Genomic DNA, 16,350 nt, shown 5'->3' on the forward strand with positions numbered 1-16,350 from the left:
TTCTCTTTAAATTGTTACCACTCCCTTAGCGCTTGTGAAATATTTGTTTCATTAGTATCCACACTTCTAATGAAAACCATTTACTTTCTGAACAAAAAAATATGCGTCAAAAGTCCATTAACTTAACTTGTCAACCAGCTTTCGTGGATTTTGGCCTTTATATCTGTGATCCCTATGGAGCTGACGGTCACAGAGAAAGAACTAACAATATGAGCACGACTGAAAATGGAATAAGGTACTATGATGTCTCTCAAAGCGTTCCAATAGTTTTCTTGCGTTCGCTTGGAGTGTATACTAAGGTTTCAACCTCGAGCATCTTACTCACCACCCCCTCCCCCGACACAACTTATATACACTTCCTCTACGGCTGTTGTTGACTTGTCACGCACTCCATCTCCACGTGACACAATAATTTGTCTTGGGTCGACAACAATCATGGCTACATTTGTGGTGATTGATTGAACATGATGAAGAAGAGAGAGGCCTTGAAATATTTTCAGGCATTGGGAAAAACTTTCAAGATGAAAGAGTTCAAGAAATACATCACAAAGAAAGAAGAAATTGATTTTTCATTGGAAGAGAAGGACGGCCATATTGTTTACGTTCCTGGCAAGAACAAATTGGAGGAGATTCCTGGTATTTATTTACACAAAAAAATGTTATTTGCCATCAGTGAAGCTATAATTCTTACATTTTTGGCAATTAGAGGTTTAATTTGTTCAAATATTTTTGTCAAAAATGTGTTGCGGTTCTCATTCTGATCCTTTATGCAATTTTTGAGAGAAAATTGGTTAAAATGAAAGCTTTTATTTTAGGCAAGAGATGTAACGGTTTATTTATGAAAGTTTTAAAATATTCAGCAGCCCTTGTAAACTATGGGGCTTCTATGGACAAATATTTAGCTCGTTAGTCGCTTCTACACGTCTGGTTAAATACCGTACATTTATTTTGAATCAATTTCTTTATAAAGATAACCGTTTTGGTGGGGTCAGTCTTGACTGAGATGATGATTACTAATTCTGCTTAGGTCGTTGAAACGTCAGTCACTCAGCCGTTTATCTAGCTTGCAGAGCAGGCGTAATTTTGGCGAGCGAGTGCTCAGTAATGTGTTTACGAAATTATTGACGCCATCTTTGATTTTAATTACAGCGGAAGGCTGGAGAGAGAAAGAAATCTGTATAAAGGGGGCGGTTGACGTTCGAAAATAAGGAGAGGGGTGGGGGTGGGGGAGTGTAGAATACACGGTCTGAGTGGAGATTCCCCTGGGATAATTATGTGAGAATGATGATAATTATGATTCATAACATTTCCTTGAAAGTTTGCTGGTACCCAATTGGAGAGTGAGGCTCTGAGTGACAAGAGCTGGTGTATGTTGCCTAAGAATGTAAGACAATAATGAAGCCTGTGTTCAACCTGGACTTTTTCTTCCATAATCTAGCACTTTAAAGAGCCACAAGTTAAATCTCCATCCATTTTTCAACCAACATTTATCAGTTTTTTTTGTCCTTGTTGAATAATTATTTTTCAGCTGGATGCATCTTACACACGCTAAATGATCAACTTGTTTCCAATTTTGGTTTAAACCTCAGTGGAACCTTGGAATACTTGTCCTTCCCTGAACATTATCCCTTAACTTTGGTATTCAGATCAGACCATGGACAGGAAGGCAATCATATAAAGAAAAAGCTCACGGTTTGTAAATACCATATTTACTCAATATGTTGTTACAGTGTTGAATATATAGATTTAGCCAAGCCTAAAAGAAGAGCTTGCATTTTTTTTTTCCTGCACGTCTCAAGGTTGCCCCGGCCAGGACTAGAACCCAGGTTGTCTGACCCAGAGCCCAGCGCACTGACCACTGGATGGACTACTGAACAAAGCCATGGCATTGGTGTGCCTGCAGTACAGTTGACCATGCATGTTAAAAGTAGCACCTTATATGGTCATACAGTTGTACGGTCGTATGGTCAAATTTTTTCGGCTTGATGGGTTACTACTATTTTGTATATTATACAAGCTCCGCTATTAAATTTTTAGTTTTCTCAACTTGCCGCAATAATTCCAGGATGTGTTGGTCCCAGGTGATGGTATCCACACTTCAAACTTACAAAGGCGGGACGGTTTTTTATTTTAATTTTTTTACTAGTGTGTGCTTCACTTTTGAGAGTTTTAATCTTTTTTTGTGATCTGTACATTTATTTTAGCCTAATTATTTCATAGTTTTTATTGCCTTTTGTAAACAACCAGAAAGATTTTTTGTATTTTCCACTTGATTGCTTTTTTCAAATTACAGTTAACAGTATTATTAAATTTGATTTGAAAAGACAATGCAATAAAGAAAAAAATGCTTAGTACTACACACTTAGACTACAGAGATGAAGTCAGCTAAGTCTATAAAGTCAATACTAATTCTTTGGTTTATGATAGCAGAGCTCACAGAGCATAGCCCCATAATCATACAAAACAGTAGTAACCCATCAAGCCAAAAAAATTTGGATGTATGACTGTACAACCATACGACTGTACAAGGTGCTACTTTTGACATGCGTGTTCAACTGTACCGTGGGCATGCCAACACCTCGGCTTTGTCCAGTATTCCAGTGGTCAGTGCAGTGGGCTCTGAGTTGGACAACCTGGGTTCTAGTCCTGGCTGGGGCAAGGCGTTGTGCCCTTGAGATGTGTGGGAAAAAAAATGTGAGCTCTGCTTTTAGGCTTGGTTAAATCTATATATTATTTGATAGTTATATATTTTTATGACTTATTTCAACTAATAATTCTATTTTCTTACTTATGTTTTGATGAATAGTACCCAGTTCCAGACAATTTCTTTGGAGAAATAACACCTTTAACAGATAAAGAGATAGAACATTACACTAAACTAGCTCAGTCTTGGGTCAAGGGACTGTTGGATGCCTCCACATCTGATGAGGTGAACTGTTATTAAGAATCATTTAGTACTTGAATGAATTATATCTTCATGTTAAGACTTGAAAATCATGAAAGTTCAACAAATGTGGGTTTTTTTTCTTTAAGTTTACATCAAATGTCTTTGTAGGGTTTTGAGTATGTCTGCACCAAGAATGATGTTGACGTCTACCAAGGAACATGGCCTGGTAGTCAGGTACTGTGGATAACATGCATAGTTTAAATCTGATTTTCATTTTCTATGAATGGGTTATTGTTTTGAAGCATTTCAAAACATTAGTTTAAAAAAATTAATCTCCTGACCCTCTGGAGATTCATTAGGATCATGCTCTCATCATCATAATCATTGTTGTTGTTGTTTTTGTTGTCACCATCACCATCGTCATCATCATTGATATATATTCTTTTTAAGATGGTAGTTGCAAGGTTAATTAACCTAGCTTTTATTCTTCCTCACTATTAATAACAGCTTCATCTAATCCGTGGTGTTACCAGAGTTAAAGCATCCAAGGATGAAGCAAGAGCCCTTATGATATCAGATACTACAGAGAAGTTCCGACGTCTCTTCCACATGATAGGTGAGGGTGATGTATTAATGAAGGAACAAAATAACTCTATTGAATAAAGCTGAATGTATTAGAAAACTTTGAAGACACAGCTGGGATTGACTTCAACAAAGCCAGGTTGAATTTCACGCCTGCATGTTGACCTGAGCTCAACAGGACTTAATTATGGAACAAGCTTTAACTGGCTTTATACTGCAGGTTTGTACATAACAATTAGTGATCTATAGGCTGTAAGAGTCAGTCATGTCAGAAAAGAAAGTATCAGCCTGAATGGAGATTTTCATTGATAATCTTGTCTTTTCTCCATAAGGATCTTAGTTGAATCTGTAAGATTTGTGAATTAAAATATTGTGTACTTTGAGAGAAATCAATTGGTATTTTTCTTCTTTTTCCTTCAGATGCTCATTTTCAAGATGGTTTAGTGTTGCATCAGTTTCCTGCTAATTACAAAGCCCCTCAAGTACCTTTCTATTCCATCAAGTGGGCGGTGATGGGGTCACCAGGGCCTGTTTGGTTCAGAGATGTCTGCTGGCTGGAATATGGAGACATAATCATTGATGAAACTGGAAATGAACTTGGATTTGGAGTGGTATGTACAGTGTTGTATACAATTCATGTTCTGCATCCTCACAAGTGACAGATTTAGCTGATACATGTGTCGAATATCAATCCTAAGTTCACTTTATGTTAATGGCGATTCTTTTGGGAGGTTTAAGCTTTGCCCCTAATCAGTGTACTCAGTTGCCAAGACTTTGATTTGGAGTGAGGCTGAAGGTGACCTTGTTATGATAAAGACCAGTATTTAGTTAGCATGAGAACAAAGTAATTTACATTTGAAAAGCAGCAAGGTTTGTATAACAACAAGGTCACCCTTAGCCTCACTCCTGTTCAAATGCTTGGCGACCAAGCACACAACTGTAAAATAAACTTTTGTCACATGATCTGAACTGGATGGTAATAAGGATGATGACAATTATTTGCTGAATCACTAATTATATTATTATCTAGTAATTAATAATCATAAGAATTCTACTGTTAATAATTATCCAACAATAATCCTCTATTTTTCAATTTGACAGGGATCTTCAATTACTAGACCTGAATGTCCCACTTTGGAGAATTACAAATTAGTGCGAGCAGAAATCCTGAGTACTGGTTATGTTTTTAAACATCGTGTTGATGACCCAGGATACATGGATGTGAGTACCAGTACTTCAAGTTTAGTCAATTTTAGTTGTGTTAGAATAAATCTATGTTCAATAATTTTTTTTAACTGAAAAGCAGCATGGCTTAGTTGCATGTTATGTTAATTTTGTGCAATTATTGTACGGTTTTTTTCCTTCCGTAAATTATACAGTCAGTTAAGTATTAATAGGAAATTATATCAAACCAGTGAGTGATCGAAATTTGTTGAAATAATTTACAGAATGTTTTAAGTTTATAACAGCCCTTAGTAATTTTGTTTATTGGTCTTCATGAAGTTTGAGAACAAGCCACGGTGACACCAGACAGATTAATGAGTCTTTCTGGAGTCCTGTGCACTAAACACCAGGCCCAGAAGAGACATATATATGTAACAATCTCTTTATTTTTAAATTTTTAACAGATAATTTACGTCATTCAAGCTGACCCTAAAGGCTGGATCCCAAAGTGGGCTGTTAACATGTTTGCATGGCAGCAAGCATTAAATGTCTCACGGATAAGAAAGATCATTGAGGTCCTACTACAAAATAATTATATGACTCTGAATTATTCAAATCATTTGTTGTATACAGTCATATACAGCATTTAGTAGTTTGCAAGGCTGAATTTTCAATTCATTGTGGGATGGGTTTTGTGGGATTTTCAGTCACAAATCTGATGTTCTATCTATTATAATTATGATGTCAATGATTACGCTGACCAAGTGACTTAAATTTGATTCTCCATGGTTAAAAACAATTTGAACTAATATATAGATTTAGCCAAGCCTAAAAGCGGAGCTCGCATTTTTTTTTCCTGCACGTCTCAAGGGTACAACACCTTGCCCTGACCAGGACTAGAACCCGGGTCATCCGACTGGGAGCCCAGTGCACTGACCACTGGACTACTGAACAAAGCAGTGGTGTTGGCGTGCCCGCGGTATAGTTGACCATGCATGTTAAAAGTAGCACCTTGTATGGTCATATGGTTGTATGGTCGTACATCCATATTTTTTTGGCTTGATGGGTTACTACTATTTTGTATAATTATGGGGCTACGCTCTGTGAGCTCGGCTATAATTATGATTTTCAAACCTGATCTAGCAAGGCGTGTGAATCATATGCACTTTCAGGCTTATCATTATAATATACTTTTTGCTATTTTCCTGAGTTGATAAGTATCATTCACTGCCTGGTGGGTTAAATATGATTTAAAGGTGCATCACAGAATTTCCCCTTTATACAATATCAAGCTGACAAATGATGAGAATATAGAAAAATATCAACTAGGGGATTATTAATTGATCAAATACCAAATTCTCTAAACTAACATTATAAAAACTGAATGGCAGACAGTAAGGAGAGTTACCAAATGAGATATTGGGATGGAAAAGGTTAACTGTGATGTTGTAACTGATGGTGATGATGATGAATGTTATTAAAGTTTTATTTGATTTATTAGTCATCAAAGTTTAATTTAATTTATTAGTTATTAAAGTTTCATTTGATTTATAAAGACATTGATTAATAAGCTTGAACTTTTATGTTTAGGGAACACTTGAAGCTAAAGAGAGAATGTCTCATCATGACAGACATGGAGGTAAATTAAATAAACAAACTTTTCATCTCTAACTTAGGTTGTTAAGAGTGTCTTGGTTGTGTGTAATGAGCAAAATATTAGATCTGTCTTTTTTTATTTCAGTTGATGATTTAAAAATATTTTCACTGATTAAATGATAAGAGATATTTTGACCAGCCAGCAGTGACATACATTGCTCAAGACAGAAATTAAAAGAATTTATCCTTGTAAGTGAGTTATAGACTTCAGAAGCACCCCCAACATGTGGGTTTGTAACTCAGTTGGAAATAGATGGTACCCAACTAATTTGGGAGGTGATTTGGTATTGTCAACTGAGTTGATAAGTAAAAATGTATATTGGCCATGGCTCAGATGATCAAAACTGATGTTTCTAGGGTTCTAGCCTTTTTGTCATTCATTCTGATGCAGGGCCAATGTTCAAAACGTCAGCTTTGATATGCTTAAAAGTGGCTAATTTACATTATCAACTCAGTTGGTGATACCAAATAATCTTGTTATACAGTTTTTTTAGAACCCAACCCCTTTAATATCTGGGAGACACAGTTTTGGATCCTTTCACAGGCCAGCTTAATTCTTTGCAGAAATTTCTGTGATTGCAGCCTGTATGCAAGGATTTTTTCTTTACTCTTAACTCTTTAACCTCTAAGAGTGACTAGCATCTAATTTCTCCTTACAACATCACTCTTGAATCATGCAGTAAGGTCATGAGAATAAAGAAAACTATCAGCAGCTAAAGAAGTTGTTGATTGTTAAACAAATTCTCCTTGTCAGCACCTTAGGAAATGTATAGAGAACAGTATGGAGAATATGGATACTGATGTTTGGATGTAAAGGATTAACATTGTTGAGACTATTATATTCCTGTTGAGTTAACTTTTTGATTTTTGCATTGTGGTGGTCTTTTGTAAGATTAGATAATATTTGTAGATTTTTTACATTTTAATTCTAATTTCCCAGGTACTAATTTCATGTCATAGTTTTGTAGGGGCTTGGAATTAGTCTGCTCTGACTTTTAAATTAGTTCGAATTTGTGACTTTCAAAAAGAATAGCCTTGATAGTTAGTTGTTAGTGTCATGAAATAATTGTCAGTGTCTCTTTTGTTTTAGCTGAGGTCCAAGGTGTTTTGGTACCTCATGGTCAAACACACACTGTTCCCATCAAAGTTACTCAAACTCTCTCAAGGATCTCGTTTGGCTTTTGTTCAAATCACTATGACATAGGGTAAGTGATCCCAGGTATTGCAGTCTTCACAAAGCTATGCGATGTAAATCAAACTCTGAACAGTTTTCATTTGCACCTTCTGGTGAAATTTAAATACTTAAGAAAAGTAGAAAAACTGAACATGGTTTGCAAATAACAGATGGAGAAACCAAATCTACTCTCTGATTTTTCATGATGCACAAAATATGCACAATTTTTTAAGCTCTTGCAAAATCACTGATCTCATTGTTAAAACTGACAGTGTCAGCTTCTGCATTTCCATCTTCATTGAAATGGAAATGGAAACAGTTTTGATTATGGTTAACTATATGACAGAGGGTACACAGATAGAAAGGGAGAGTTTCTGGTCACTTGAACCTTAAGAAAATATAACATTTTGACTTCATAACAGAATTTCAGGAGATTGCATATTTGTATGCGGGATTTCCCCATACAGATCTGATGAGGTCCGAAATAGTGAGAAATTCAATGCAGTTCTAAGCATGTTGTTTTAATGGAGTACTTTAGCACAAACGTTTTTGAGATGCAGATGGTAGATGGAAGTTAAAAGTTCTTGTTCCTGGGCTTACTACACCATTTTGATAACCACAGTTTAGTTAAAAATGATGAAACGACAAGCTTACAGTCAATATATCTGTTTCAAAATGCACTGGCCAGAATTTAAGTTCTACTCTGCTTCCAGTTGCCATCCATGTTTCAGGACTGTGTCTGCTTAAATTCTTTAATCTCCAGTTAAAGTTAACTTAATAATGCCAAAATTGACAAAGTTTAATGTTGTAGTTAAATTAGGGGTGAAAAGAAATTTATATAGGTATAATTGAAAAAGGTTGTGTTTTAAGGGTTAAAGTTACATTTTTAGTAATGTTTAACTTACTGTTACCTCAGAGAATAAACATCTCTTGAGCATCAAGCTTGTACTTCTTTTTTAACAGTTGCTACATATCAGGTTTACCAGCAGACAGAGAATGGAGTAAAAGCAAGAGATTTAGCTCTAATGTTACTCCAGTGAATGGTCAAGTAGGTTGATTTATTTCTAGCATAAGGTTACAGGTAGTCTATATTCTTTCTGCTTAGTAGTGATACCATATTTCCATGAATAAGCATGCATACTCTAATAAGCACCCTGCCCCCCCTCCCCAAATAAGTGCCAATCCCCTATGCCATGATATCAAACAAGCATCCCTCAAATGAGTGCCCCCATTCCTCCCACACTTTCTTAGATAGTAGGGATACATGGAAAACCTGTTTCTTTTACTACTCAATTTATAAAATTTTCAAGCTTCAACTACAACAGAATCAGTACAGGTTCATACACCCTTCCAATGAGTACTCCCCCTCCCATTGAAATTTCAAAGAAGCCCCTGTGCTCTTATTCAAGGTAATACTGTATTTTAGGTCACCTGCAGTATTTTAAAGATGCCAAATTAACAGTGGTCACAGGCAACTCAAAGTACTCTACTGAATGGTTATATAATTTCACAATTAACACTATACTCATGGAAAAGACAATATCTACCTGAGGGGAGTCTGGTTTAAACCTGTTTCACGAGGAAATGCACTCAGGTTATTTGAGAGGGGAATCCACTGCTGCAGATTCTCCCATGTCATTTAGGGCTATTATAGTGTTCCAACACTCAGTGATAATTGAGGTTAACTTGTAAACAATAAGTTCCAGTTGATGATCAAGGGTCTTTTATGGTGTATTTGTCAGGTGCTGGTAACTGATGTTGGAGAATATACACTGGTGTTTGACAACTCTTACAGCTGGTTCAAATCCAAACAGATTTACTACTGGTACCATTTGAGTTCTAATGAGGGCTCCTCTGAATCATAGCAGCTTTGTCGAGACTGCATGTCAGTAAGAACTTAAAATGGTTAAAATGTGATACTTTAGATTACGTGCATTGTACAGAATCTTCATTCTTTAACTTCCAAGAAGTGACAAATTCTTAATTACTTTGGTGGTTTTGTATTTTCTTGTCAACTGGGATTGATCAGGTGATATCTTAGATTGGTTTGTTCACAAAAGTTTATAAAGAGTCCAACCATCTAGTTAGAAAAATTTCAGAGTTTATTATATTATGTATAGTTGGGCTACTGTAATTTAGATGTTTAGGAATATTAGTATGAAAATTCCATCACTAAGGAAGCCATGATGTTATTTAGAAACTGATGACAATTGTCAGTTGAAGTGTATGAATTAACTTACGACTGAACCCCAGGAATATTGAATTCAGAAGTTATTTTAAAAATTTAAAACCATTTTTTTGTCATATATTTTTGTACACAGTTTAAGTTATTACTAACAACAATGTTAAATGCAGAGATCTTAACATTGTTCGTATCTCACCAAAATACATCAAAATATACTGTGTTGTAGAATGCTGTGGTTTGGTGACTTAAATTTTGTTCCTTCAAAATAGAATAAATACCCACAAGACAGCAATGTGCTCAACCAAAAAGCATGCAAAGAAAGGTTTCTCAGTTTATTTACATTCTTGTGCCTCAAGAAGAAAACCTTTTTCATCAGCAAGGCCTTGACACTTACAGAAACTCTGTAGTCTTAAAGAAAACTTGTTAACATGTATTTTGAAGTCCTTACAATATTCTTTCACATGAGTTTATACACTGTAAACTAGGAACATATAATGAGATAAAATGTGGATGTTTGAAAATTTTAAAAGTAGCAAAGAGATGAAATAAATTGATAACTATTATATCTCGGAGTTAATGAAAAAATGACCTCTAAAAGTCTGTTAATCTAAGTCTTGCAACAGAAATAAATTAAAATGGTTATATTTATTTATGGAAGTAACAGAATTTTTCCTAAAATTCTGTGAAAGATGTCATGTTCTTGACAACTAAAGAGAGTGAACATGTACAACATGTCTTTTGTTGTGTGTTGTGTCACCAAGAATTTCTGAAGATTCTGACTTTGCAGGCCAGGAGACTAAGAGCAATGCAGATGTGTATTATGCTTGCAATTCTCCAAGATATATCTTCTTGTCACTTCCACAGGACATCACTGGAATAGAAAAGAGAGTTCTTTTAAAGCTTGCTAATTTAGGGGTAAATCTGTCAAATTCAATGAGTTCTTTGCTCATAACTTTTCTTGAAAACATGACAAGTACACGTAAGTATTAGATTAAATCTGTACTTAAGCTAAGAGGCCCATATAGCTGTAGCTTATCACGATCTTTAAAGCATGAAGCTATTATGAGTGTTTCTCCTTCCCTCATGATGAGATGCCAGTCCACTGCAAGGTTACCCTCAGTATTTCATCAGGCTTCTCTGGCAATTCCCCAGTACCCATTTATACTTTTGGGTGGATAAAGGTGCCTGACAGTAGAGTGTTTCGCCCAAAAATACAACATGATAACCAGGTGACCCAATCCAAACTCAAGTGAACTAACCAATAGCCACCTGGCCCTCTCCCCCTTAGTCTCCCACTAAAGTGCAATATCAGGGTTAGATACCATAGAGAACTCTTGCCTGCTTGAATCTCACAGATTTTTCTGCTCATGCCACACTGCTTATGATTTAGTATGATTCTCCAAAAATAACATTTTGGTCAAGCAAAGCTTTTTCCAATGGCTTTTCTGGAAGTGTTTGATCAATGATGAAATCAAGAATGAATTGTGCACTCACAGATCAGTTCATTGGGATGAAAGTCAACATCATTTACTGATCCATCATGTCCAGGGAGTTTGTACAGAATTCTTCTGGAATTTGTATCCCAGACATAAACAAACCTAAAAGAATAAATACAGTGAAATCAAACAAATACTCAAATGTTCTATTTCACACTGGAAAAGTTCCTCAGTTACTGGCATATCTTACATGCCACAATGATGTTTGGTGCTTAAAAAAACCCAGAATATGTAGAACACACAAATTTATGTTGCATGTGCTGAAATACTATTTTCAATTTTAAAATGAGTATGTGCACTACAATACCTATCAGCTGATCCAGATGATATCATCAGTCCATCAGGGGACCAAGAACACTTGATCAAATTCTAAAACATAGCATTATAAAAAAAAAAAAAAAAAAAGCATGAGATTAGTTCAGACAGAAAGCAGATCGAGCTATAAAGTGGCCACAATAGATGATCCAAACTTTGATTTGTTCAATTTCAAGTGACAAATAACAATTATGGAAAAATGAAACTCCTCATTTGATGGTTTCACATTTAACATTTAACATTTAACATTTAACATTTAACAAGAGCTGCCATTTTGATCAGTCTTTTAATACTACATTATGCAAAATGTCTGTATATATCATGTTCAACCATTATATGAGGCATGTATATCTGACAGTGTGACCAGCCTTACATTGTCTGATGATTCAGGTACAGTATGAGTTGTAATTTCTTTTCAATGCTGACAACACATGTACACATGTACTTCCTTGAAGTTACCTTTTCAAAGTTATGCTGTGCTCCAGTGAAAACTTTCAGACATCTTTCCAAAGGGGCAAATGGACGAATATCCCACATACGAACTGATAAGGAGATGAAATATGTTAATTGTAAAAATGCACAACTATTATTAAGTAGATAAATTCAAATGACATTGTATGTTTCAAGTACCACAAACACTCATTGACTTTTGATGAGCATAAAGAGTGTTTCCTGAACAAACTACCTTGCATGGCTATGGACAATAGCATTGAAAGTAAAAGAGTTTTGAATCTATTGATTTTGTTTGGTACTTTACACAATACCTCAAGCACAAAGTTTTATAGTTCAAGATAAAAAGAGCAAGTGCAGGAAGAGAGCTGGGAATGATCAATCCTTTAACTCCCATGAGTGACCAAGACAGAATTTCTCCTTACAATATCAAGCAGACAAGCCACAAGAATAAAGAAAAGTAACAGTTTATTGAAGGAAGATTAGTTGATTCAATACCAAATCCTCTGAACAAACATTGTGAGAACTGTATGGAAGACAGTGAGGCAAATTACTATTGAGATCTTGGGAGTGAAATGTTGGAGGCACAAAAAGAGGAAGCTATCATTTTTTCCATATCTCCACTCAATGACACAAAAGAAATTTCATGTTCTATAGGCTATCTACTTTGTAATACTTTATAATACCTGTGTTATCCATTGCATTGGAGAGGATAAATGAACCGTCTGGACTGAGACTAAGACCAGTGACTGTGTCTGTGTGTCCAGACATCTTGTATAGGACATCATTTTTCCTAAGATCCCATACCTAAATACAAAGGGTAGCTTGACATGACTTGTAACTAGGACTTTTTTTTAAACTATCTAAAGGCAAAAATTTTTGGTTGCATAGTGTTCAAGAACTTATGTTGTATAATAGTTATATATTTGATGTTAAGTTGTTGACAGATCCTAGTGGTGAGATAATTTTTTTTAACTAAGTTGGCATGAATTGTTTAGGAATCAGAGAAGTTAAGCTACTTTCACAGACTAAAATGGCTACTGACCTTTATCTCATTGTCTATGCCTCCTGAGAGGATTTGATCACTTGTGTCATTGAATGAAACTGCAGTTACCTAGAACAAGAGATGATCAAGGTACTCTTTGACAAAGCACTTATTAACCCTTTGACCCGTAGGAGTGATGAGTAACTATTTCCTCTATTATTATTAACCCTAACTCCAGCATGAGGTCATGAGAATAAAGGAAATGATCACCAACTAAAAAAACTCTTGATTGTTAAACAAATTCTCTCTGTCAGCACTATTATAAAGAAAAGTATAGGAAGAAAATGTATACTGATGTTAGGATATAAAGGGTTAAGCTTGAGGCATGGCTGGAGACAAACAGAATGATGTACATCATACATGAATGACCAGGTGTCTGGGTATCTATCAAACATGATGAAAGACTGGGTACTAACTGCATTAATAATCTAAATTGGCCACCGTAAAGATTTTCAAAGCTGATGTTTTGAGCATAAGCCTTCATCATGACTGATCCAGCTAAACTGTATTACCCATCCGTAAAAACAATTCACACATTAACATGGTAAAATGATAAGAAAACTTACTTGATAAATGTTCTGAAATGTTTGTGCACATCCTCTTTTTCTTGTGTCCCACAACTGAAATACAAACCATGCGACAAACTTATGACTCAAGATGCAATTCATAGTTTACTCAGTACTGCTCAAGAGAAAGCTGATAGTCTCAACTCAAAACTTGATCTTCAATACTCAAAGCTATAGAGAATAATTCGAGTTAGTTGGTGATTGAGAATTGAGGCTTGAGTATCGAGTATTGAAAACCTCTAGGAACTTTTTGTGGATCTTGATTGCATTTTTGTGGAAATGATTTATTTCAAGCAAGCAAAACAATAATCAAAGATAAAGCACTTGACATGCACCTTCATGACGCAGAAGCTGTGTGCATATTTTAAAAAATAAAACAATCTTAAATGCTTAAATTTTAGCACACCTAAAAGGATCATGGCTTTACTTGACTTTCTTCTAGTTTCTACCAAAAGTATTAAAAAAAGAGACAATTATGAAACAAACCTTGACAGTACAATCATCTGCTCCACTGACAACATACTGAGGCCCTCTTCTAGATGGATAACAACTATTTATAAATGAACTGTGGCCTTTCAACTTCTTTATCCTTGCACCTGTTTCATAATCCCAAATACCTAATGTCTTGTCTGTTGATGCTGTGAACATGGTGCTGTTAATGACAAAAAATTTAAAAAAAAATACAGTAATTTTAAGAACCAATTGATATGTAATTGAGGGAACCAGCTAGGAGAAGAAATGTGTTGCTACAACCAGTTGCAAAGATAGTTAAGACACCTTGGACAAATAGTGCATTTATCACCATCTGGTTGCCAAGAAGAAATTTAGTACAAAAAACAAAAAAGATGCTCTCATTGGAGCTATTAGCACAAGTTGCTTTGCAGGCATGAGTTCTTCAGGAGGGGAAAAAATGATTTCTCAAGCTAGACACCTGAAATGTTTAACCCTTCAACTCCCAAGATTTCATTAGTAATTCTCCTTACTGTCTGTCAAATAATTCTCATCATGTTAGTTTGGAGAATTTGGTATTGCATCAATTAGAAATCCCACAATTGATAGTTTTCTAAATCCCCATCACTCGTGTCCATGATATTGTATTGATATTGTAAGGAGATATTCTCTCTTGGTCACTCATGGGAGTTATAGGGTTAACAAACTTTTTATTACCTCCCATCCAATGAGAAATGTAATTCCATGACTGCACCAGTATGACCTTTGAGGACTGCAAAGTTTTCACATTCTCCATAAACATTCCACAGGTCTGAAAAAGAAGCAAAATAAGACTCCTCACAAGACTCTTAAGGTGACCTCTGTGAAAAGTGTTCAAAATGTCAGTCACTTCTAATGACTTCAGGACCTCTCTTGCCCAGACAATCATAGTCCATGATCAATGATGTGAATAATAATAATTACAACAAAACATTTATCATCGGTAGAAATAAATAAGCTTACAAATCAGTCTATCAAATCCTGCTGAGGCCAAAGTCTCCCCAGAGGGGTGAAATCTTGAAGTGAAAATCTCTCCCTATGAGTGAAAGGAAATATAATCAGTAATTTGACCATAGGTAGATCACCACATATATAGATTTCCTCCTGTAGCATTATTTTATAAAAATTCTTGGAACAATATTCCCTTTCCTATCTGTCAAAAATAATAAAAAAATTATTTAAAAGCTCTGAAACTCTATTAGGCTGCTCAGTAATGAATCCCAAATTTTCTTGCTCTCTAATGAATCTTGTGTGATTCAGTGCATATTGAATATTTCTTCCCTCTACTTAAGTGTATATACATGTATTTCTATTTCTCATTTACCATAACAACAATTGTAGTGCAGGGCACAAAATTAGTTATCCTAAAAGTACCCTTCTCTTCCTTAATTAGTGACATTTTATTGACAAACCTATACGTAATTAGTAAGTACTAAGTAGAGAAATAAACAAATGACAAATTAAAAATAGATCATTATGTATACAAGAGTTTAAAAGCGTGTTTCGAGCGTTAGCCCTTCGTCAGAGCGATTGAGGGCTAACAATCGAAACGTCACCTTTTAAAATCTTTACGGTGGCCAGTTAACGTTATAAACTCAGTCGATAAAAATAAGCAACTCTGTTACACTCTTCCATCGACGCAGGACCACAGTTTCTCTAGAAACGTACCCCCTTTTATTTACTATGTATACAATCCTATTTTGAAAACAGAGAGCAAAGAACTTGAGACTGTGGGGTTAATAATTCTAGAAAATTTATCAATAACCAGGGATGGAGGATTAACCAAACACTAGATCCATCGATTGACGGAAGATTCCTTCTGCTGTCTTACAAGCACAGCGTCTGAGTATATACGTTTGCAGAGCAAGGGTGACAAAGTTTTATTTGGTGGACGATTAAAAGAAAACTAAAGAACTGAAATAGAACTAAACAAACCTCATGCCCACTTAACAACATAATGGGAGCCTCAAGACTTGATGTTCTTTGGGGAAGCTATGTATCAAAGATAAAACCAGCAGTTAAAATAATGATGAGTGTTTGAACGCATAGCAAAGTTCAACCACGTGCAAGCAATTATGAAACCAAATTAAAACGCAAAATCCAAATATATTTATCTATACCGATTGAATTGCCCCTCCTTGGTCTTGTAAAGCTAACTGATTCTGTTTCGGCTTCTTAACAGGAACTAGCGCGCCGCTATTCTCCCCTGCAAATTTACGCTTGGTCGCCATTTTGAAAACTTTACTGATTGGGAAGAACTGCGGGCTCAATGAAATGAGCATTGTGCTCTCGGAGCGACCAGGCCTGGAGAGCGACAAGATTCACTTCCGCGATACTTGAT

At 35.5% G+C, this 16,350-nt stretch overlaps 2 protein-coding genes across 2 annotated transcripts; one reads left to right on the plus strand and one right to left on the minus strand.

Annotated features, from left to right (window-relative positions):
* Positions 1-402: 402 nt before the first annotated feature.
* On the plus strand, positions 403-9,814 carry LOC131781281 (uncharacterized). The gene is made up of 12 exons (XM_059097922.2): positions 403-636; positions 1,529-1,692; positions 2,807-2,929; positions 3,056-3,121; positions 3,395-3,503; positions 3,890-4,080; positions 4,571-4,690; positions 5,098-5,208; positions 6,224-6,272; positions 7,380-7,494; positions 8,427-8,511; positions 9,206-9,814. Exons 1-12 carry the CDS (start codon positions 465-467, stop codon positions 9,326-9,328), a joined length of 1,428 nt encoding a protein of 475 aa, XP_058953905.2. The 5' UTR covers positions 403-464; the 3' UTR covers positions 9,329-9,814.
* A 148-nt stretch (positions 9,815-9,962) lies between these two features.
* On the minus strand, positions 9,963-16,266 carry LOC131781282 (U5 small nuclear ribonucleoprotein 40 kDa protein). Its single transcript, XM_059097923.2, has 12 exons — positions 16,130-16,266; positions 15,945-16,001; positions 14,973-15,045; positions 14,688-14,781; positions 14,007-14,172; positions 13,521-13,574; positions 12,955-13,023; positions 12,596-12,716; positions 11,919-12,001; positions 11,452-11,513; positions 11,143-11,246; positions 9,963-10,519 (listed from the first exon to the last, which is right to left on the minus strand). The coding sequence occupies exons 1-12, from the start codon at positions 16,238-16,240 to the stop codon at positions 10,467-10,469; spliced, it is 1,047 nt and encodes a 348-aa protein (XP_058953906.1). The 5' UTR covers positions 16,241-16,266; the 3' UTR covers positions 9,963-10,466.
* Positions 16,267-16,350: the final 84 nt, after the last annotated feature.

Source organism: Pocillopora verrucosa, chromosome 5, assembly GCF_036669915.1.
Source record: "Pocillopora verrucosa isolate sample1 chromosome 5, ASM3666991v2, whole genome shotgun sequence".
NCBI lineage: Eukaryota > Metazoa > Cnidaria > Anthozoa > Scleractinia > Pocilloporidae > Pocillopora > Pocillopora verrucosa.